The sequence below is a fragment of the Nycticebus coucang genome, chromosome 14 (genome assembly GCF_027406575.1).
Source record: "Nycticebus coucang isolate mNycCou1 chromosome 14, mNycCou1.pri, whole genome shotgun sequence".
Classification (NCBI taxonomy): domain Eukaryota; kingdom Metazoa; phylum Chordata; class Mammalia; order Primates; family Lorisidae; genus Nycticebus; species Nycticebus coucang.
The window spans coordinates 22,226,719-22,249,412 of NC_069793.1; the positions used below are offsets into that span (position 1 = coordinate 22,226,719).

The window sequence follows — 22,694 nt, forward strand, 5'->3', positions numbered from 1 at the left end:
GGATTACAGGAGTGAGCCACTGTGCCCAGCCAGTTTTTTCCTTTCTTACAATGTGTACACATTTTGGCAACCTCTGTATGCACACACAAACACACACATATCTGCATTTATAAGTATGTCATGTTCATGACAACATTTTTAGTTACGAAACAAAACAAAATACTTAAGTCCATCAATAAAGGAATGGCAAGACCCACTGTCCAATGAAATGGGACACCAGAGAAAACATAAAAGCTATAAAGCCAGTGACCAAAGTGTAAAAGAGCTTTATAGAAAGTTGGCTTTGTAGGCTGGGCGGGGTGGTTCACGCCTGTAATCCTAGCACTATGGGAGGCCAAGGTGGGTGGATTGCTTGAGCTCAGGAGTTCGAGACCAGCTTGAGGAAGACTGAGACCCCTTCTCTACTAAAAATAGAAAAATTGAGGCAAGAGGATTGTTTGAGCCCAAGAGTTGGAAGCTGTTGTGAGCTATGACACCACAGTACTCTACCCAGGGGGACAGCTTGACATTCTGCCTCAAAAAAAACAAACAAACAAAAACAACAAAAAAAACAAACTTGGCTTTGTCCAGCCTTCAACACATAGGTAGCTATTTAGTACATAATTCTACATGTGTTTTTAAACGAGGTTTTTAGAAAAATATTGGGGTAGGGAAAACAAATGTGGAAGCATGACATTCCCACTCCAAAATACCTAACCAATCTGTCTGCAAGAGTGAAAGAATACAATAATGAAGATTTACATAGATACTTATTTAAAGATTTACATAGATACTTATTTAAAGCATACTCTTAGTTTTAGATAACCAGGATTTTATCATATTTGGATAGTTAGGATGGGTCCAATCAACACTCAGTTGTGAGGAAGTATTTTTCATGTCCTTGAAGCTTTTAGTTCAGCAAAGATACAGCAGCTAGAGAAGGTATAAAAATAATATTAATAGAAGAGAGTCCCTGACAGCTGTCTTTTTCTTTTTGAGGTGACAGCAAATGGCATGGATTTTTGCCAAATAAAGTTGGCTTGCAGAAGACTTATAGCCTGAGATATATTTTTATTGAGGTATTTTCAAGTTCTTGAATTTTAAGATGGCATGAAAATTATCTTTGGCAATGCCAATGTGATTTTTCCTTCTCCAATATCTTTTCTCCTTATACAATTAAGAAAGAGGGTATGGGGCGGCACCTGTGGCTCAGTGAGTAGGGCGCCGGCCCCATATGCCGAGGGTGGCGGGTTCAAACCCAGCCCCAGCCAAACTGCAACAAAAAAATAGCCGGGTGTTGTGGAGGGCGCCTGTAGTCCCAGCTGCTCGGGAGCCTGAGGCAAGAGAATCGCAGAAGCCCAAGAGTTAGAGGTTGCTGTGAGCAGTGTGACGCCACAGCAGTCTACCTGAGGGCGGTACAGTGAGACTCTGTCTCTACAAAAAAAAAAAAAAAAAAAAAAAGAAAGAGGGTATGTTTGACAACTTTGTTATAACAACTGTGTAATACAGTTACACTTAGTATAACATTTCAGTCAGTGACAGACAACAAATATAATGGTGGTCCCATAAGATTATAATACTATATTTTGATTGTGCCTTTTCTATGTCTGTATATGTTTAGATACACAAATACCACTGTGTTAGAACTGCCTACGGTATTCAGTCAGTACAGTAACATGCTGTACAGGTTTATAGCCTAGGTGTGTAGTAGGCTATACCCTCTAGGCTTGGAAGTTCAGGCTATGTTGTCTGTGCAAGAATGAAACTGTCTAATGATACATTTCTCAGAATCTATCCTCCTAGCTAAGCAGGAGGATGCTACACTTGACAGTATTACAACATCCATTCAACCAATAAATGTTTATTAAGCTTCTCCAAGCCAAGACCACTATTAGTATTTTGAGCCAATGTACTCCTATGCCATAAACAATTGTGTAAAGGAATGGCAAATATGCCTTCAAATTCTTTAGCATTTAGAAAAGGGTGCTATAAGCCAAGGACCAAAATGCGGCAGGAATTGGAGCCAGGTAGGTTAAAAAGGACATAATGCACACACAAGGTCTTCCAGCACTTCATTGCTTTTTTACAAGTAACCTTAGCAACTTCCATTGCTGCACAGCACAATAAACAATGCTCACAACGGGCTCAGCGCCTGTAGCATGGTGGTTATGGTGCTAGACACATACACCAAGGCTGGTGGATTCGAACCCAGCTCGGGCCAGCTAAACAACAATGACAACTGCAACCAAAAAACAGCCAGGCATTGTGGCAGGGGTCTGCAGTCCCAGTTACTTGGGAGATTGAGGCAAGAGAATCACTTAAGCCCAACAGTTGGAAGTTGCTGTGAGCTGTGACAACACTGCACTCTACCAAGGGCAACATAGTGAGACTCTGTCTCAAAAAAAAAAAAAAAAAATGCTCATGACTTGGACCATAAATAAAAAGTAGAGTTATTTTTATTTACTTTATTTAAGAAAGTAATTATAAAATATATTTTAGAGCAAAATTTAACCTGGGGAGAACCCGAGTAAGTATTTAGAAATTAGGCTACATGGAATTCTATTATTTAGAATGATTTATTCTTTAAGATTTCCAGATAAACAAAGTTTCTACAATAACTTATTTTAATAAAGAAAATGATGGGCTGGGTGTGGTGGTTCACACCTATAATACCAGCAGTTTGGGAGGCTAAAGTGAAGGGTTCTCTTAGGACCAGGAGTTCAAGACCAGCCTGGTCAACAAAGCAAGATCTTGTCCTCACCAAAAACAGAACTCCCCCCCCCCCCAAAAAAAAAAAAGATTAGCTGGGCCCGGGGGTACGTGCCTATAGTTCTAGTTACCTAGAAGGCTGAGGCAGGAGGCCAGTTTTGCTTGAGCCCACAAATTTGAAACTGCAGTGGGCTAAGACTAGTCACTGCACTCCAGCCTGGGTGAGAAAGAAATCTCAATCCTGTCTCTAAAATAAATAGAAAAGAAAAGAAGATGACAAACCATATAAGGCAATTTGATTTATTTTCCTTCTGAACATATATGTCATATAAGTACAGGTTGAGTATCCCTAATCCAAAAACCTGAAATTGGAAATGTTCCAAAATCCTAAACTTTTTGAGTGACAACATGACACACACAGAAATGCTCACTGGAGAACTTTCAATTTTTGGATTAGAGATACTCAACCTGTACATGCGTACGATTATGTATAAAAGCAGTAAATATTTTCCTGGTAACAAGTTTATTTACATATATTTCATTTGTCACTTTATCTAATTAACCAAGATATCGTTCATATCTACATGTATACCTCCAATCTGGAGCCCTATCTCAACAAATTCAGGGAATTCACATGGCAACAGATGAAAATATCACTATATGATGGTAATTATTTCACTGCCAAGTCAGATAAAGGGTGAACATTTAAACTTAAAATAACCAATCCAAAGGTATAAACATTTTTCATGTTCTATAAAACCAAATTTGAATCAATCACTTCTCTTTCTTTCTTTTTGAGATAAGAGTCTTAGTCTATTGCCCTGGGTAGCTCATAGAAACCTCAAACTCTTGGGCTCAAATAAATCCCCTTGCCTCAGCCTCCCAAGTAGTTGGGACTACAGATGTCAACCACAACGCCTGACTAGTTTCCCTATTATTTATTTATTTATTTTGGAGACAGAGTCTCACTATGTCACGCTTGGTAGAGAGCTGTGGTATCACAGCTCACAGCAACCTCAAACTCTTGGGCTTAAGCCATTCTCTTGCCTCAGCCTCCCAAGTAGCTGGACTACAGGCGCCCACTACAACACCTGGCTACTTTTTTGTTGCAGTTGTTTTTAACTGGCCCTGGCTGGTTTCAAACCCACCAGCCTTGGTGTATGTGGCTGGTGCCATAATCACTGTGCTATGGGCAACAGGGTCTTACTCTTTCTCAGGCTGGTTTTGAACTCTTCAGCTCAAGCAATCCACCCACCTCAGCCTCCCAGAGTGCTAAGATTATAGGCATGAGCCACCAGCCCAGCCTCAATCACTTTTTAATAGTCCTTTATGACAGAAAAATGGAACATTTCTACTGTAGCATTAATTCAATCCCTCATGCAACTTACTCTTCATACACACTGAACACACTTACACATTTTTTTTAATGGTATTCATCTGAGTATACGAATGAACACAACATGGGAAATTCACTCTTCTCCCAGCAGTAGTTTGAAACTGATGAATGAAATCTTAGTACAGAGTAGACATAAAGTTCGTGTGCAATTTAAAATAGTTTAACATAGTAAACTGCACATAAACTTTATGTCCATCCTGTATTACGCAAGTTGCATGCTTTTGCTACAAGGCAAGGATTATAGATTCTGGAGAGCCAAAACTATAAATACCCACTAAGAGAAGCCATTTCAGATTTTACATAGAAGTAAAATCTTGGTGGTTTGGAAGATTTTATGTTTCTTTCACACTGTGTTATATTTAAATAATCTAAAACTCTGAAAAGAATAAAATTGTTTTTCCCCTAGTTTTCTAACTTAAGGGAAAATTTTAAAAAATGTTTATGGTATAAGATTTCATTCACTGGGTGGCGCCTGTGGCTCAAAGGAGTAGGATGCCGACCCCATATATTGGAGGCGGTGGGCTCAAATCCGGCCCTGGCCAAAAACTGCAAAAAAAAAGATTTCATTCATTATACTTTGAGCAAAGGCCAAATGACTTAGCTTCAGTGATACTTCTTTTGTGAAGCCATCTCTCTCTTGAGCTCCCCCAGTACTTTACATACACTTCTGTATCAGCATTTATTATACTGTTTTATATGCCCGTCTCTCCAAATTTTTTTTCATGTATTCCTCTTTCCACCCTCAGTATGTAACATGTTTTGGGTACATCTCAGGCACTTAACATACTGTTGATTAACAATGGTGTCTGATGCCACATTTGTGTGATCCTCCATCTCCACCTCCTAAGGCATTATTATTCACTGATGACTACCTGGAAAAGGAGGTAAAGTGGCTAAGACACCTGGGATCAGAAATAAAATATGTCTTTGATCAGCCTGTAATGAGCTACGTGATTTTTAAACAAATCAGCTTTCCTGCCTGGGCTGTTTCTTCACCTAAACTGAGGGGATCCAACCAAATGACTTCTAAAGTTCGTTTTCATTTTCATCCTACATCTACAAAAGATTGATTTTTTTTGAGACAGGGTATTGCTCTGTTGCTGATGCTGGAGTGCAGTGGCACCATCATAGCACACTGTAGCCTCGAACTCTTGTGCTCAAGTGATCCTCCTACCTCAGCCTCCCAGGTAGACTACAGGCATGTACTACCACGCCCAATTCATTTTTTATTTTTTGTAGAAACAAAACCTTTGTCGCCCATTCTCTTTCTTGGCTATATGTTGTTTAGGCTTTTTTTTTTTTTTTTTTTTTTTTGGTAAGAGACAGAGTCTCACTCTATTGTCCAGGCTGGAGTGCAGTGACATGATCATAGCTCATTGTAGCCTCAAAGTCTTAGGCTCAAGTGATCCTATTGATCACCCCACCACCCACCCCAAAGGATCAAAGACTATAGCCACATGCTATCAGGCTCAGTTATTATCTTTTTTCATAGAGACAGGGTTTCCCTATGTTAACCCAGCTGGTCTCAGGCAATTCTCTCATCTTGACCTCCCCAAGTGCTTGTATTACAGGAATGAGCCCGGCCCTCTATAAAAGATTTAACACTATCATAAAAGTATCACATTTTTACTTGCATGACCTATATCCCTGAAGTAATCTGATATTCAAATGAATGAAATAATTCTTTCAATTTGCCCATATACATTCTTACTGGTTCTGGGTAGGAACAATTTCTAAAACTGCATTAAATCTTCTTTTAAACTTTCAATTTATCAAATTAAACCACGGCTCTAATTAGTAATGGCTATCTTTTTTGTTGTATCATAGGCAGAAGAAATCCTCCTTGTTTTTAGGCCACTTAGTTCCAACAAAGTTTAGCTTTAAAAATCCTTTTTCTGGGCGGCGCCTGTGGCTCAAGGAGTAGGGCGCTGGTCCCATATGCCAGAGGTGGCGAGGTGGCGGGGTGGTGAGGTGGCGGGTTCAAACCCAGCCCCGGCCAAAAAAAAAAAAAAAAAAGTAAAAAATCCTTTTTCCGATTATAAGCTAACTATACATTACTTTAAAAACACACAATACGGGCGGCGCCTGTGGCTCAAGAAGTAAGGCGCCGGTCCCATATGCCGGAGGTGGCGGGTTCAAACCCAGCCCCGGCCAAAAAAAAAAAAAAAAAAAAAACACACAATATTATAGACAATATCAAGAAGAAAATACAAATTACTTGAAATTTCACCCTTAAGAGATAATCTGCTGTGAGCTATTATCTTACCACTATATCCCACCCACTTCAACAGAGCAGAACCTGTCTCTAATAACCAAACCCCCAAATCCAGGCTTTTTGTAAAATATCAAATCATCAAAAATTAAAAATAACTTTAAATAAATCAAAATACTGAATCCTGACCATCATATGCCTTCGCATGGTCTCATATCCCTACTTTCTAAAGTTTTACCCTCAACTAGATTTTATCTTTTCATTTTGACAGTGCCTAGAAAACAATATTGTAAAGTGCTTAAAGTCACATAAAATAATCTGGGTATGTGAAATATACTGTATCTATTACCTAGATTTGATTTACAGTATTAACAGCCAATATTTTGAGAACATTCATATCACATTTTCCTAAGTAATAAGCAAGTTAGTAACCATTTTCAATATGAACAAATGACCAAATTCTTATAAAAGTGATATCAGTCTTCATTTTCTAATTTACGTCACCAAGAAATATACAAATAACACAATGAATAAAGTAGAAAATTTGCAACTTTACAAGGAAAGAAAATAAAACATGGGGTCAGGACAAAAGAGTCATAAATTAGGCTGGGCGCAGGGGCTCCCACCTGTAATCCTAGCACTCTGGGAGGCCGAGGTAGGTGGATTACTTGAGCTCATGAGTTCCAGACCAGCCTGAGCAAAAGCGAGACTCCGTCTCTATTAAAAATAGAAAAACCGAGGCAAGAGGATCACTTGAGGCCCAGTTGAACGTTACTGTGAACTATGACACCACGGCATTCTACACAGGGCAACAGTTTGAGGCTCTGTCTCAAAAAAAAAAAAGTCCTAAATTCTTTCTCATTTGTATATTTCATGGTATTCTTATAAACATACACAATACAGGAGCAACTAAGCTGTGTCATTAGAGCTGTTTTACGTGTAACTCAGAAATGACTCTAATTCCTGCAGCAAATAGTCACTGAGTACAGTGGCAGGCAGAATGATGATACAACAAAGATGTTGATTCTTAATTCCCAGAACCTGTGAATACATTATATTACATGGCAAAGGGAATTAAGATATTAACCAGATTAAGGCTACTAATCAGATTACCTTAATTAAAATAGAGAGCATAAACTGAATTATCAGGTGGGCCCAATGTAATTACAAAGGTCTTTGAAGATGGAATGAGGAGGTCAAAGAGAGTTGCAGCAAAGGCATGAGGAATACAAGTTGTGCTGGAAATGCAGCAAAAGGGGGCTAGAAACTAACAAATGTAGGTAGCCTCTAATAACCAGAAAAGGCGAGGAAATGGACTCTCCCTGGAGCCTCCAGATTTTAAAAATCAAGCCTCCTTTGATTTTAGCCTAGTGAAACATGGGTTGGGCTTTTAACCTGGATAACGATAAGGTGTTAAATTTGTGTTGTTTTAAGCCACTAAGATTGTGGTAATTTTTAATGGCAGCAATGGAAAACTAATGCAAACACCCATTAAGTACCAGGCATAATGCTAGACATTATGGTGATTAATAAAATAGGTGTTAAGCTCGAGAATTCTTAGTCAGATGCATTAAGTCAAATATTTGAAAAGGGACACTAAAATCATTTCCAGAAATTGAACTTTATTAGCTTTATCATTATTCAGTTAATAGCAAACTCAACAGCCAGGGGATTACTTGGCTATTTCACGCTGGAAATTACTTCTCCTAAAAGAGACAACTAAGTATTATTCATTTGATTACTCATCAAAATATTAGATCAACTGGGGGAGGAGGGAGCATCAGCACAATTTCTTTTACTGCAATCCCAAGGAGTATGAAATAAACATTAAGGACAGGGCAGCACCTGTGGCTCAGCAGGTAGGGCGCCAGCCCCATATACCAAGGGTGGTGGGTTCGAACCCTGCCCCGGCCAAAGTGCAACAAAAAAATATCCGGACATTGTGGCGGGTGCCTGTAGTCCCAGCTACTCGGGAGGCTGAGGCAAGAGAATCGCCTAAGCCAGGCGTCCTCAAACTTTTTAAACAGGGGCCAATTCACTGTCCCTCAGACCATTGGAGGGCTGGACTATAGTTTAAAAAAAAAAAACAAAACTATGAACAAATTCCTATGCACACTGCACATATCTTATTTTGAAGTAAAAAAACAAAACGGGAACACACCGCCTCATGTGGCCCGCGGGCTGCAGTTTGAGGACCCCTGGCCTAAGCCGAAGAGCTGGAGGTTGCTGTGGGCTGTGACACTACAGCACTCTATTGAGGGCAACAAAATGAGACACTGTCTCTAAAAAAAAAAAAACAAGAAAGAGGTAAAGTCTCCATCTTTCTTTTTTTTGTAGAGACAGAGTCTCACTGTACCGCCCTTGGTAGAGTGCCGTTGCGTCACAGCTCACAGCAACCTCCAGCTCTTGGGCTTACGCGATTCTCTTGCCTCAGCCTCCCGAGCAGCTGGGACTACAGGCGCCCGCCACAACGCTCGGCTATTTTTTTGTTGCAGTTTGGCAGGGGCTGGGTTTGAACCCGCCACCCTCGGCATATGGGGCCAGCGCTCTACTCACTGAGCCACAGGCGCCGCCCGTCTCCATCTTTCTTTAAGGCTGCATAATATTCCATGGTGTACATATACAATTTATTAATCCATTCATGGAAGAAAGATGGAGACTTTACCTCTTTCATGTTTACACGGATGAAGCTGGAACATATTCTTCCTAGCAAAGTATCTCAAGAATGGAATAAAAAGTATCCAATGTACTCAGCCCTACTATGAAACCAATTTATAGCTTTCATGTGAAAAGTATAACCCAATTATAGCCCAAGAATATGGGGAAAGGGGAAAGGGAGGAGAGGGGAGGGGGGAGGGGGGAGGCTGGCTGCAGGGAGGGTAATTGGTGGGTCCACACCTACAGTGAATCTTACAAAGGTACACGTGGAATGTACTAAATGTAGAATATAAATGTCTTAATACAATAACTAAGAAAATGCCAGGAAGGCTATGTTAACCAGTTTGATGAAAGTATTTCAACCAGCACTTGTGCCCCATGATTGCATTAATGTACACAGCTATGATTTAATAAAACAAAACAAACAAAAAAAAAACATTAAGTACAAAAGCCTAATTTTTCTATGAAGAAAACTGAAAGTTTTTGGTTTTCTAACAAACCAAACTGAAAGTTCCTTTTTTGTTCATACTTCTACTGATGGCAACAGCACTGTTTAGCTAAGGGCAATGGATGGAAATCAGTGCTCTTTCATTACTATTAGATTATGAACAAGGTTTTACTTGTCTCAAATACTGTTAGTTTCAACAAGCATTCCCAGCAAAAACAAAAACAAAAATACTGTTGGTCATTTTCAAATATTCCTGTTGTAGTCCTTTTATATCTGGCAGTATCTAATAAAATTAAATATAATTCCTTCTTTGAACGAGTTAATTCCAGTTTTAAGAATTCATGTTACAGATACATTCACAGAAGCAACTAGAAATATACACATGAACATGTTCACTTACTGTCACATTGTTTATGATAGTATACGCCTGGAAAGAATCTAAATGTCTGTCACTAGAGGACTGGTTATATAAATTATAGAATATTCGTATAACGGACCATTATACAGCCTATTTTATTTTATTTTGTTTTTTCTTGAGACAGTCTTACTTTGTCGCCCTCAGTAGAGTGCCATGGTGTCACAGCTCATAGCAACCTCAAACTCTTGGGCTCAAGCAATTCCCTCGCCTCAACCTCCTAAGTAGCTAGGATTACAAGCATTGGCCACAATGTCCATTGATTTTTAGAGACGAGGTCTTGCTCTGGCTCAGGCTGGTCTTGAACTCCTGAGCTCAGGCAATCCACCCGCCTCGGCCTCCCAGAGGGCTAGGATAACAGGCGTGAGCCATCGTGCCCAGCTCCACTATACACTCTTAAGGGAGGAGGTAACTTTTTATTTCTGATATGGACAGATGTTAATGTCTTATTTAGTGAGTAAAAGCTAGTTGTGAAACAAAATGTTTACGGTTCTGTTGAAAAAAGAACATGCGCATAAAAAACTTTAAGAATACCAAAGAAAAAGTTTACTATAGGAAGGAGGACTCTAATAGTTATAAGATTTTCACTTTTCATTTTATAGCATGATGAGAAGTTTGGGAAAAGTTGTAAAATACGATGATTATGCATTTTATAGTTTTTAATTCAACTGTAAAATTGAAAAAAGATTAAATTTTTAAAACTTTTGATATTTGCTTTAAAATTATAGACATTTTTCACATATTGGTAGCAATGTTTACAACTGTGAAAAAAAGAACAGGGTATGAAATCTGAAGATCTGAGCTTGAGTTCACACTTTGCCACTTTCCATCTACACAACCTTGGGCAAGGAGTTTAACCACACCCAGCCTAAGTTTCTTTATTCAACAGAAAGAAGATCAATATCCACACCTCAATGGTTTTCTATGAGGTAAAACGAAATACCGAATATGAGAACACTTGGTAAAGTGTACAGACATCGAATTGTTTTTATCACAATGCAAGATACTTGTTAATATCCTAAATTGGAGTCACTTCTGTTATGTGACATTTAAAATGCAAACTCTATGAAGGCAGGGACTGTGTAAATCACCAGATGGTCAAGGGGAGTACTTCACTTGAAAGGTGACCTTAGTGATATTCAGGAATGAAGTATGTAGCATTTTCTAGAATGAGTTTGCAAATTTAATTGTCTCATCTTGTATGTGTCTGGAATTCAAGGAAAAGTCAGGACTGCAGAGATAGATAATTTAGGAGTCTTCAGAATATAGATGACATTTTGTGCCATGAGCCTATATAAGATGACCTAGTGAGCACATGCACAGAGGGAAGAAAAGGGGTACACCAGTATTTAACATTGATCAGGAAGAGAGGAATACAGCAGAAAATGAAAAGTCATGGCCACAGATTTAGAAGAAAAACCACGGGTGTGTCCTGATATCCACATAAGAAAGTTTAATAAGGTATGAAAATACAGGCTGCGCTGCCAAGAGCATAAGATTACTATGAACTGAGCACTGAATTTGGCAACATGGAAGACTCTGGGTTTCCTGACAAGGTTATAGGAATGAAGAATGAACTGGAGTGAATTTAAAAGAGAACAGGAGAGGGAGGAGACTCCGGAAGCATAAATGACTCTTTCAAGGTGTCTGGCTATAAAAACATAAAAGATCCACTCCAAGTACTTCCCCTTGTTGTTGCTTTTGCCAACAAGGAGTATAGCTGAGATGCAGGTACTGCTCACACCCTGTTCCCTCCACTGTGGAGTGGCAAGCCTTCTTATTCTTCACATTAGGGTGCCTTCTATTTACTTCCACAAGTATAGCTTCTCAACTGCAACAACTGCTGAACCCCACAGCTGATTCTAATCCCTCCTTAACAGTGCAGCTGCCATTCCCAGCCTACCTCGCCTCTGCTCTTTCTGATCCTCTGCTGTTTACCATTCACTTTCTTTGTTGATTCTTCATACTTTTTGATGGGTGGGCAATAAAGCTGACCTCTTAGATGCAGTATCAATGACAAAGATGATGATTTGACTAGCACAGCATTATCTGGCAGCAGTGATCCTTGCAATTATATATTGTGCATCTCTTCTGAAGGGTGAAAGGGCTGATTCACTGATTGTAAAGTAAAGCCTCAGATTTAAAGATCTGAAAATCTGAGGCTTCTTACAGGCCATTCTCCAGATGACTATCACAACATGAATACTGTAAGGCTTCGTTCAAACAATGGTAAATTCCTAAAAGGCAGAAACCACTTCTCAAGCTTGCTTATATTATCCAATCAACAGATATGTATCACAGTCTATGCTTCACAGTGTTAGAGATGCTGGAATTGCGGGGATGAATACAAATACTCCTTTCACAAATCACGTCTGGTATGGCATTTATATAAGTAAATAGACACACATAGCATAGTAAATACTATCATTAAGGGATTCAGGATGCTATGGAAGCACATAGACAAAACAACTTATTCAACTGTGAGCACCACAGAAGCTTCACTGAGCAAGTAATATTTAAATTGTGAAGAGTGTGAGTCAGTCAGACTGGGGTGTTGGACGAAAGACCAACACATGCCAAAGGGCCAGAAGCAAGTGAGAACACAGCATATTTGGAGATACTCACAAAGCTAAGCATGGCTAAATGTGTGTGTGTTAAGTTATTCTGGGGTAAATGTGGGGCAATCAAGGATGACTAGAGATAAGGCTAGAGAAAAGGAAGGGCCAATTCTCTAAATGCATGTTCGAGAATTTGGACCATATCCTGGGACATGCACCATATTGTTAAAGGTAGTTTTCTGTGCATAGTGAGAATGGATACAGGTGGAGAAACTTCACTTTATTACTTTAAATACGTTAAATACTGGATGTTTATTTTTATAATGCCATGCATTATTTTGGAATTCAAATTTTTAAATTAAATCAAACAAAGGAAGAGAGCAGTTAGGAATTAAGAGTCCTGAATTAAGAGTAACAATAGTGGCTATAGGAAGAAGAAATAATTAGAAAGTAAAATGAAAAGATCTTAGTAAGGGATAAGGAATGAGGAGGAATCAAAGAAGACAACTAGATCCCTAACATGAGCAAATGGGTGGATGGTGGATGATAGTGTCTTTCACTGCATTAGAGAAAACAGGCATGCTACTGGTTTAGGGGTAAAAATGAGCTTCGAGGCCTGTGCGGTGGCTCACACTTGTAATTCTAGCACCCTGGGAGGCTGAGGTCTCTTCAGGGGTGTTCTATGTATATAAAGATAGAAACAGCTCTATGACAAAAAAGATGGTTTACTTTCTGCAAAGCACAGAAATAAAGCTGTCAGCTTCACAGTGCCATATGGATGCTCTCTTCCAGATTAACCAAATTGCTTAACATCAGGCCAAAATTAAACCACTCCTTCACTCATAAGCTATTAAAGACCACTAGAGATTTAGCCTGTTTGTCCAACTTGAAACTGATAGCTTTTCTTTAGGCCGCAGTTGCTGAAACGGTCCTTTTCCAAGGTTGCCAGGCTTAGAGAAAGAGCTTTGTCAGAAACCTCCCTTAATGTGAGCAGTTAAAAGGATCTATACTCCAAAAAACTTTTCCTCATTGGAGGTAAATTGGAGTAAGCGCCAGCCACATATACCAAGGCTGGAGAGTTCAAGCCCAGCCCACGTGTGCTAAAACAACGACAAATGCAACCAAAAAATAGCCGGGCATTGTGGCAGGTGCCTGTAATCTCAGCTACTTGGGATGGTCAGGCAAGAGAATCGCTTAAGCCCAACAGTTTGAGGTTGCTGTGAGCTGTGATGGCACAGCACCCTACTGAAGGTGACATAGTGAAACTCTGTCTCAAAAATTAAAAAAAAAAAAAAAAAAGTTTTGCAGAAGGCAAATTGAAAAAGACATTTACTTCATTATTTCAATTTTTTGTTTTTTTAGTTTCTTTCAAGTCCTTCAGTGGTAGGTGTTATGAACAAAAAAATTTACTTCAATTTACTGAGTGCGAACTATTCAATTGCATGCTACAGCAGACTAATACATTTTTACTTAGTACTGCCACTAAATGCTACTCATTAGATGTGTAACTTTGGGTGACTTTTTCTGTCATGAGTTGTTCTATATAATCTTTAAGAATTTTCCCCATATATAAAATTTTATGGTTTTAAGACTGAAGGAGAGGGAAACAGTGGCCGAGAAAGTAAATATTGTAATAAGAGTTGATAAGGATGATACTTTAAATCAGCAGTTCTCAACCAGTTGGTTGCAACCCACAGGAACTGTATTAAAGGGCTGCGGCATTAGAAAGGCTGAGAACCACTGCTTTAAATTATTAAAGTTTTAGATCTCCATTTATGAAGAAAGAGAGTACCCAGAGACAACGAATCCAGTGCCAGAAGTACAACTTGATTCAGTAAGCCTACTACTAACAAACTGGCAGCATTTCAAGAGTTTATCTGGCCTGGCACAGTGGCTCACGCCTGTAATCCTAGCACTCTGGGAGGTCAAAGCAGGAGGATTGCCTGAGCTCAGGAGTTCCACACCCCATCTCTAAAAATAGCTAGGTGTTATGGCAGACATGTGTAGTTCTGGCTGCTCGGGAGGCTGAGGCAAGGGGATCTCTTGAGCCCAAGAATTTGAGGTTGCTGTGAACTGTGATGCCATGGGTACCGAGGGTGACAAAATGACTGAGACTCAACAAAGTGAAACTCTGTCTCAAAAAAAAAAAAAAAAAAAAAAAGTTTATCTGTTAGCTAGTAAAATGGAAGCAGAAAATGGAGCATAAATTTTTCTACAGAAATGATGTGGTGTTTAGTGGTTAGTCTCTTAGGCTAATTCCCAAAAGTTTATTTAGCCTTTGATTAAAGTGAACTGGTAGACACCTTGGATAAAAATAGAAAATAGATGTTGCCACACTAGTGATAAGCAAAAAGAACATTAAAATGAAACAAACAAAAAAAAATTTTGGCCGATGTGGTGGCTCACGGCTGTAATCTAGCATTTTGAGAGAGCAGGCTGGGAGGAATGCTTGAGGCCAGGAGTTCGGTGAGACCTCCATCTCTCCAAGAAATTAAAAGAAAAAATTAGCCAGGCATGGTGGAACACACCTATAGTCCTAGCTACTTGGGAGGAGCCTAGGACTTTGAGGTTATCGTGAGCAATTATGGCACCACCACACTCCAGCCTGGGCAAGAGAGCAAGACCCTATCTAAAAAATTTTTTTATCTTGAAGCCTGTTCTTCACAAAGTCAACCAAAAGACCCACTGGCCTGATTACATTTGTAGATCCTCTTAGTAACTAGATTATAATAGCTCAGTCAAGCCCATAGACCTCAAGTTAAGGACCCTTGTTTAAATAAACGAGATGGTCTTACTAGTTTCCAGTAGAGGGGACAGACACTAGGAAATAGAAAGTATGCTAAAGTCCAAGGCTAGGAAAAAAGCACGGAGTTGGAGAAGAGAAGGAAGGAGTGGCCTTTTCTTAGCCTTCCCCTACTGGCAGTGGAAAAGCAACGTAGTGACTGGAGTGTTCTCTTCACATCAGAGCTCCAGGATTCTTGGGCCACGTTCAGGAATTCAGGAATTCAGTAGCAGCTCAGTAAGCTGAAAACTGGGGAAGGTACATTTCCTAGCTGAGGCAGACACTATGGATAGAAACATCTCACAAATGCTTGTGGTCCCAGGTACTCAGAGAGTGAAGCCGAGGCAGGAAAAATACGAGACTGCAATGTGTGTGAATAGCCACTGTACTTCAGCCTGGGCAGCACAGCAAGACTCAATAAGTTAAAAAAATTCACTGAACTTGAGTGGCGCCTGTGGCTCAAAGGAGTAGGGTGCTGGCCCCATATGCCGGAGGTGGCGGGTTCAAACCCAGCCCCAGCAAAAAGAACTGCAAAAAAAAAAAAAAAATTCACTGAACTGCCATGCCAAATATTAGACACCTGCTGCTAGACAGCTCCAGCTGTGACTGTGAAGAGGCTGCCTGCAGGAATAAATGCTCCTTGTCCTACAGTCCTATTTCAAACCACCTAAGAGTGTAGGGTTTCCAATATATGTGTATATTCATAACTCTGCAATATGTAACTGGTGTCTATCTTTTCTAAACCTTGAAATACAAAAGTCAAATAAATTTTTCATGGCTACCTGAATTTAACATAATAAATGGCATGGATAGCAAATTATTGAAAAATTCAATGAAAAGGTCATATACTTAATGCAGAAGTAACTTGCAGAAGATTCTTCAGATTTCCCCCCTTCTCTGAGGCAAGCTTACCAGTAATTCTTATGTTTTCCCACTAAAATCCAATGTACAAAAAATAGGAATTTATTAAAGAGGATAAACCAAATCATACTCTTTCCTACTGCAATGTTAACCATATAAATAAAATGTTTCTACCATCTTTTTAAATGGTTCATTTTCTCAGCTGAGTGGCAGAACACCAAAATGGGAAGGAAAAGTCAATGTCAGAATATAAATAGCTATGGGCAAAAACAATAGTGCAGAATAACCAATAGGAGAAAGGCTCCTCAAATTGTGGCAGGGGTGACATAATTCCATGTCTCCCAGCATGAGGGCCTCAAGGAAAACTACTATCAGGAATCAAAAGAAAGGTGGCCAGCCTGAGGAAGAGTGAGACCCTGGGCGGCGCCTGTGGCTCAGTCGGTAAGGCGCCGGCCCCATATACCGAGGGTGGCGGGTTCAAACCCGGCCCTGGCAGAACTGCAACCAAAAAATAGCCGGGCGTTGTGGCGGGCACCTGTAGTTCCAGCTACTCGGGAGGCTGAGGCAGGAGAATCGCTTAAGCCCAGGAGTTGGAGGTTGCTGTGAGCTGTGTGATGCCACGGCACTCTACCGAGGGCCATAAAGTGAGACTCTGTCTCTACCAAAAAAAAAAAAAAAAAGAAACTCTTAGAGGTCTACTTTAAGAGTGAGACCTTGTCTATAAAAATAGCCAAGTGTTGTAGAGGGCACCTGTAGTCCCTGTTACTTGGGTGGCTGAGGCAAGAGGATTGCTTGAGTCCAAGAGTTTGAGGTTGCTGTGAGCTGTGACAAAGTGAGAGTCTCAAAACAAGAGAGGCTACAAAGTGAGACTCAGTCTCAAAAACGAACACAAAAAACTCAAAACAAAAGAAAGGTGGAAACAACCAGGACTCACATCAGATTGCCAATATTATGTTTAAAAGATGAACTTACAGGCCTGGCCCAGTGGTTCATGCCTATAAACCAAGCACTTTGGGAGGCTGTGGCAGGTGGATTGCCTGAGCTCAGAGGTTATAGACCAGCCTGAGTTTAAGCAAGACCTCATTTCTAAAAATTGCCGGGTGTTGGGGGGTTGAGACAGGTGCCTGTAGTCCCAGCTACTTGGGAGGCTGAGGCAAGATAATAGCTTGAGCCCAAGAGTTCTAGGTTGCTGTGAGCTATGACGCCAAGGCACTCTACTGGGGGAGACAGAGTGAGGCTGTCAAAAAAAAAAAAAAAAAACCCACAAAATAAAACAAAACAAAAACAAACAGAGATGAACTTACAGTGTTTCTAGGGTTTCTGAAAAACACATACTTATATTTTAAGTCTCAGCTGGTACAGCCAAAGGAAAGGAAACTTTCTAATGTAAGTCAGATAGAAAAATGTTACCCAATGGGAAAATTGACGTTATTTTCTCAGATATACTGAAAACCATTCATGAACACCAAGGGTGATTTTTAATATTATATTTGTAGAACGCTCATATTACATTTGTATAATGCTCACATTGTATAACGCTTTACTTACTTGAGATAAAGTTTACCATTAGGAGACAAATCACAAACACCTTAAACAAAAGTAAATCTTGCAACGTATTCTTATCACCATTCACTATACACAGTCCAGAGGGCCAGTAATTTCCCACAACACAGGTTAAAACGTTTGAGATCAGTGGGCTAAATTGCATGGGGCATAACACTTTACTACATTTAAAAATTGTTCTCAAGCATTTGAAGTTAATAAGTTTACCAAGATTCTGTAGCAGAACACGCACACATACTACTCAGGCACCAGCAGCGTTTGCAAAATGCAGGCAGTCATAAAGTTATATAAGAAAAGCAGTCTCTCCTCTGAAAAATTAGTTTAGGCATACAACAATCCAGGAAATCGCATATCTGCTGTGTGAGGTTGGGTCATAGGAACGAGATAAATAAACAATGCAAAGTACACTGGGAAAGGAGGACAGGTACAGCGGAGAAGATGCTAGCAACCGCACCAACAGCATCTTCTACCATTCCTTCGCAAAGGGAGTGTGTATATTGTCTTCAATGAGCCCCTGCTGAACTCGGTAACAAGCTGAAACCACCACAGCCAGAACGAATCCCACCAAGTGGCTGAGGAGACTTGGGGGAAGCAGCATTAAATGGTCTACTGACTGGAGGTACCGAAACTGTCACCGCTCTGGAACTTGTACACACCCCAGCGCCGCCACCTGCTTTCTACTTCCTCCAGGAGCGCCGGTGACGCGTGGGCCCGAGAAGCAACAGAGGCAAGGATGATGAACCTGTGATTTCTAAATCTCCAGCACAGTGTCCGTCCCCCCACAGCCGCGCGACTCTTCCCCACGCGGCGCGCGGCCAGGGGCTGGAAGGCTCAGAACTTCCAGGTGGCCGAGCGAGGGCCAGAAGACAAGTGGGGAGGAGGCAGCAGCGAGTCAGAGTGCAGGGAGTACCGGGGTCGCAGGGCGTACCGGGGTCGCAGGGCCGGCACCGCGGGAAGGTAGGCTGGGGGGGCGGAGCCGCGCGGAGCCACACAGCCAGAGGCCGACCCAGGGAATACCCCCGGGGCGAGAGCGGGCAGGGACGAAAAGACACGCTCAGGCCGCTACCTGCTGCTGGATCTTCCCGTCTTCCGTGACGACCCAGTGCGTGGTGGCGAAGGCCCCTCGTGCCGCCATACTCAGCAAGGCGGAAAGGCTGAAGAGCCAGCCTGGGCTGGAGCAAGAAGGCAGCTCGCACCGGCCGCGGACCCCCACTGCCGCCGCCATCTTGCCCCCCCGTGGGCCTGGCCGCTCACCCCGGAAGCGGAAGCGATTCACCACCGCCCGCCATCTTGGGGAGGTCGGCACTGGAGAGGGAGGAGCCGAGAGGGCCGTGCTCGGCGACTACCGGATTCCTCTGCCTCGGTTTGGGCAGCGGGGAAGGACGGGCTCGGACGGCTCGCCCAGCCTGGTTTCAGGGATGGAGACAGCATTCTGGTGGTTGTTTTCCTGTGGCGGTACGATCTCGGACCGTGGGAACAGGAGGGAGGTTACTTTTCCAAAGTGAGAGGATCCAAAAGAGTGTTGTTTTTTTAAGAAAACAAATCCTTGCTTTTTACTATTTTTTAATTTCTGATGGTGTAAAATAGTTGTGATACAAAACCTAGATAGATGCTTTAGACCATCTAAAGGAAGAGAAGTATGACTTTTATTCTTAAAGTTTCGCAGTATTGGAAGCTTCAGAAGGGAGAATTGGAGAGGATTGTTAGTGTAGAGCAGCGCTGTCCAGTAGCACCACGGTGCGAGCCACGTGTGGAACTGAAAAAATACTGATAGATTTAACCCGTTACATACAACATGTCAATTCAGTATGAATCTATACAAATCGTTGAGATATTTTACGTTTTTAAAAACTAGGCCTTGGAAATAAGTATGCATTTTACACTTACCGTGCATCTAATTTCGAGAGAGCCATATTTTAGAGGCTTCATAGCCATGTCATGTGGCTAGTGGCTGCCTATTGAGCAGCACAGGTGTAAGCAAGGCCTAACCACAGGTCTAGGTTCAGAGACCAGGAGCATTAGCATCACCCGTAGTTTATTCCCAGCTGTTCTCCCTCTCCCTCAAACCTGCTGAATCTGACTGTTTTAAACAAGTTGCCGGGGTAACCGGTGTGCATAATAAAGTTTGAGACCCATTTCCCTCCACTGAAGCAAGAGGCAGAGAAGCCACTGACTAGCTTGCCTTCTAGCTTCTGGCTAGGTATGTCATTTTTGGTATTTCAGGGCTACCTTTCTAATTTTGTGTGTCATGTAAGGTTCATTATGCTTTTGGCTTTCTCTTTGGGAAAGAAGCATGAGAATATTGCCTGACCAAAAATTACTGAAAAGTATTTAAACATCACTTTCGTGCTATAGGAAAAACGAGCACCACATTGGTTTTTTTATGAAAAAAAAAAACCCTTCTGAGTGCAGCTTTTCTTAAAGGACTAAAGTAATGAATATTCATTTCATTAAAAATATATGGCTGTTTGCTTTTCGCTTGGTACTCTGATAGACTCTGAGTGTGGAAATCTGACCATTGAGCAGTGTGTAAGATAGTGGTATGTTGACAGGTTAACAATTAAAATACAGGATAATGGGGGCATGTAAGGGCATCTATTTACCAACTAGGTAGGAAGGATTGGACCAAAGGTGCTTGTTCCGGCAGAGTAAGCATTTAGTGTGAAAAGGTAAAGTTGCTGGCAGATAGTAAGGGTACTTGTATGTCATATGTAAGGAGTTTAAACGTAGGCAGTAGGAAGTTTTCTAAAGTTTCAAAATAGAAAAATGGCGAATGATGGAGTCTCTTTGTTCTCAGAATCTTATTTCTAGGTACAGAGGCCAAACTTGTGTATAAAACTGACATCATCTAATGATGTAGATGGTTTAATACATTGTAGATACTGTACATGCTTAGTTCCAAAGAATCTTCACAACTTACCTGGCTTCAGCTAAACAGTTGAATAACTTGGCCAAGATCAAATTGCTAATAAGTAGTAGAGCTCAGGTTTGGACTCAGATCTACGTGACTCTAGGGTCTGAATGCCTGAGAATGAATGAAGAATATTGAAGAGTTTGAGAGAAGCTCCAACATTACATATTTGCTACCAGCAATTTCTTTGAACTCCCAAGTTAGCCTGTAAAGGGGCATATCTTCTATTTTTCATAGATGTTAAACTTTATTCTTCAGGGGTTCTCCTTGTGGCTGGGTTCTCTGCTCAGAGTCTCACATCTAATATTAAGGCTTCAATCTCCTCCAAGGCTCTTGGGAGTCCTCTTCCAAGCGCATTCTTCAAGTTCTTGGCAGAATTCAGTTTTTTCCATGGTAGGAGTGAGGTCCCCATTTCCTTGCTTGCTGCTGACTAGGCATTAACACTGAAGCCACCTACTATTTTCTGCTGTGTGGCCTTCTCAACACGGTATTCTTTCAAGGAAAGCAAGAGAATATTAACTTCTGTTTGCCTCCTCTGAATTCTGTAGCACTAATGTGACTATTAAATACCATACTACTTTGTGATGATGACTTTATACATTTTGGATAGGTAAACTCTTGAGTAACTCTTGCAAAGGTTCCTAGATCTAGTCTGGTGAGGCAGAACACTTACACAATAAGTCAGGCAAAGCAAATTTATTACTGACAGATAGGCAGCAAGGATAAACTGATAAATCCATAGTAAACCGGTCTGTAAAGGTCAGGAAATCTTACCAGGGCAGATGAAGTCTTGCATGTATGCCAGCTATTGCAAAACAACTGAGGGATCCCCAGAACACTTCTCTGGGTTATATGCCCTAGGAGTGACTGGGACTGCTGAGTATAAATAAGCATTGCGGAATGCTTATTACTCCTGTTTTGGAGGAAGGAGGACACAACCTATTTCCTTCTCTCAATATGTTCTGTTCTCAATACATTGTGCTTGGGAATTAACAGCAAGAGAGGAAAGAGCTGGTTGGCCAAGGCCATCCAGGGACCAGTCCTCTTGCAATTACTTGATTAATTACCTAGAGTATTAGCAACTGAAGGCATTCCTGAGCATTTGAACATTTCCTAAACTGTATTTTTATCTTCCATAGAGCTTTCATACTTAATTTGTTGACTTTTTTTTGTTAGTTCCTCAACGATAGCTTTTCCATTTTATGTGAATAAAGGAATTAAAAATCCTAACCTAAATAAGATTCTTGCTACTTTCTACAAATACTTCACTTGTCACTCTTCTTTTATTCTGTTTCCAAGATCTGATTTTTTCCATTATCATTATACTTTCCCCCTTAGATAACACAAATAGAAATACAAGGTGGGAGTTGACGAAATTGCTGATATCTCAAATTGTGATTCAGTTCTTAGTTGAACAATGATAAGTAAGCCCATAACTGCATGTAATTTTGGTCTTTCAACATAGAATATCTTAGCAAACAGGTCTATTTTATAAATTATAGAATTCTTGAAGTTAGGAATTGGACATTGATTGAATCTTTCTGGATTACCTTCTTCCCTTGGGCCATCTTACCTGAAAGTTGCAAAGGATTTTTTTTTTTTTTTTGGCACGGAGTCTGACTCTGTTTCCCAGGCTAGAGTGCTATGAGTGGCATTACAGCTCATAGCAACTACAAACTACTCCTGGGCTCAAGTGATTCTATTCCCTCAGACAGACTCCCAAGTAGCTGGTACTATAGGTACCCAGCACGATGCCCAGCTTATTTTTTTTTTTCTATTTTTAGTAGAGATGGGGCGCTCATTCTTGCTCAGGCTGGTCTTAAACTCCTGATATCAAGCAATCCACCCACCTAGGCCTCCCAGAGTGCTAGGATTACAGGTGTGAGCCACTGTGCCCAGCCAGCAAAGGATTTCTATGTCTTTTTTTTTTTTTAAGAGACAGTCTCACTTTGTTGTCCTCAGTAGAGTGCTGTAGCGTCACAGCTCACAGCAACCTCCAGCTTTTGGGCTTAGGCGATTCTCTTGCCTCAGCCTCCTGAGTAGCTGGGACTACAGGTGCCCACTACAACACCCGGCTATTTTTTTGTTGCAGTTTGCCCAGGGCCAGGTTTGAACCCACCACTGTCTGTATATGGGGTCGGTGCCCTACTCACTGAGCCACAGGCGCCAGTTTTTTTTTTTTTTAGACGGAGTCTTGCTCTG

At 40.9% G+C, this 22,694-nt stretch overlaps 1 protein-coding gene across 3 annotated transcripts in view; it reads right to left on the minus strand.

Moving 5' to 3' along the window:
• The window catches only part of TTC17 (tetratricopeptide repeat domain 17), a 123,429-nt gene extending 104,484 nt beyond the window's left edge, over positions 1-18,945 (minus strand). For all 3 annotated transcript variants that reach the window (XM_053561970.1, XM_053561969.1, XM_053561971.1), the window contains exon 1: positions 18,648-18,945. In XM_053561970.1, coding sequence (XP_053417945.1) covers positions 18,648-18,806 — 159 coding nt within the window. In that variant the 5' untranslated portion in view covers positions 18,807-18,945. The remainder of the gene's footprint in view (positions 1-18,647) is intronic.
• Positions 18,946-22,694: the final 3,749 nt, after the last annotated feature.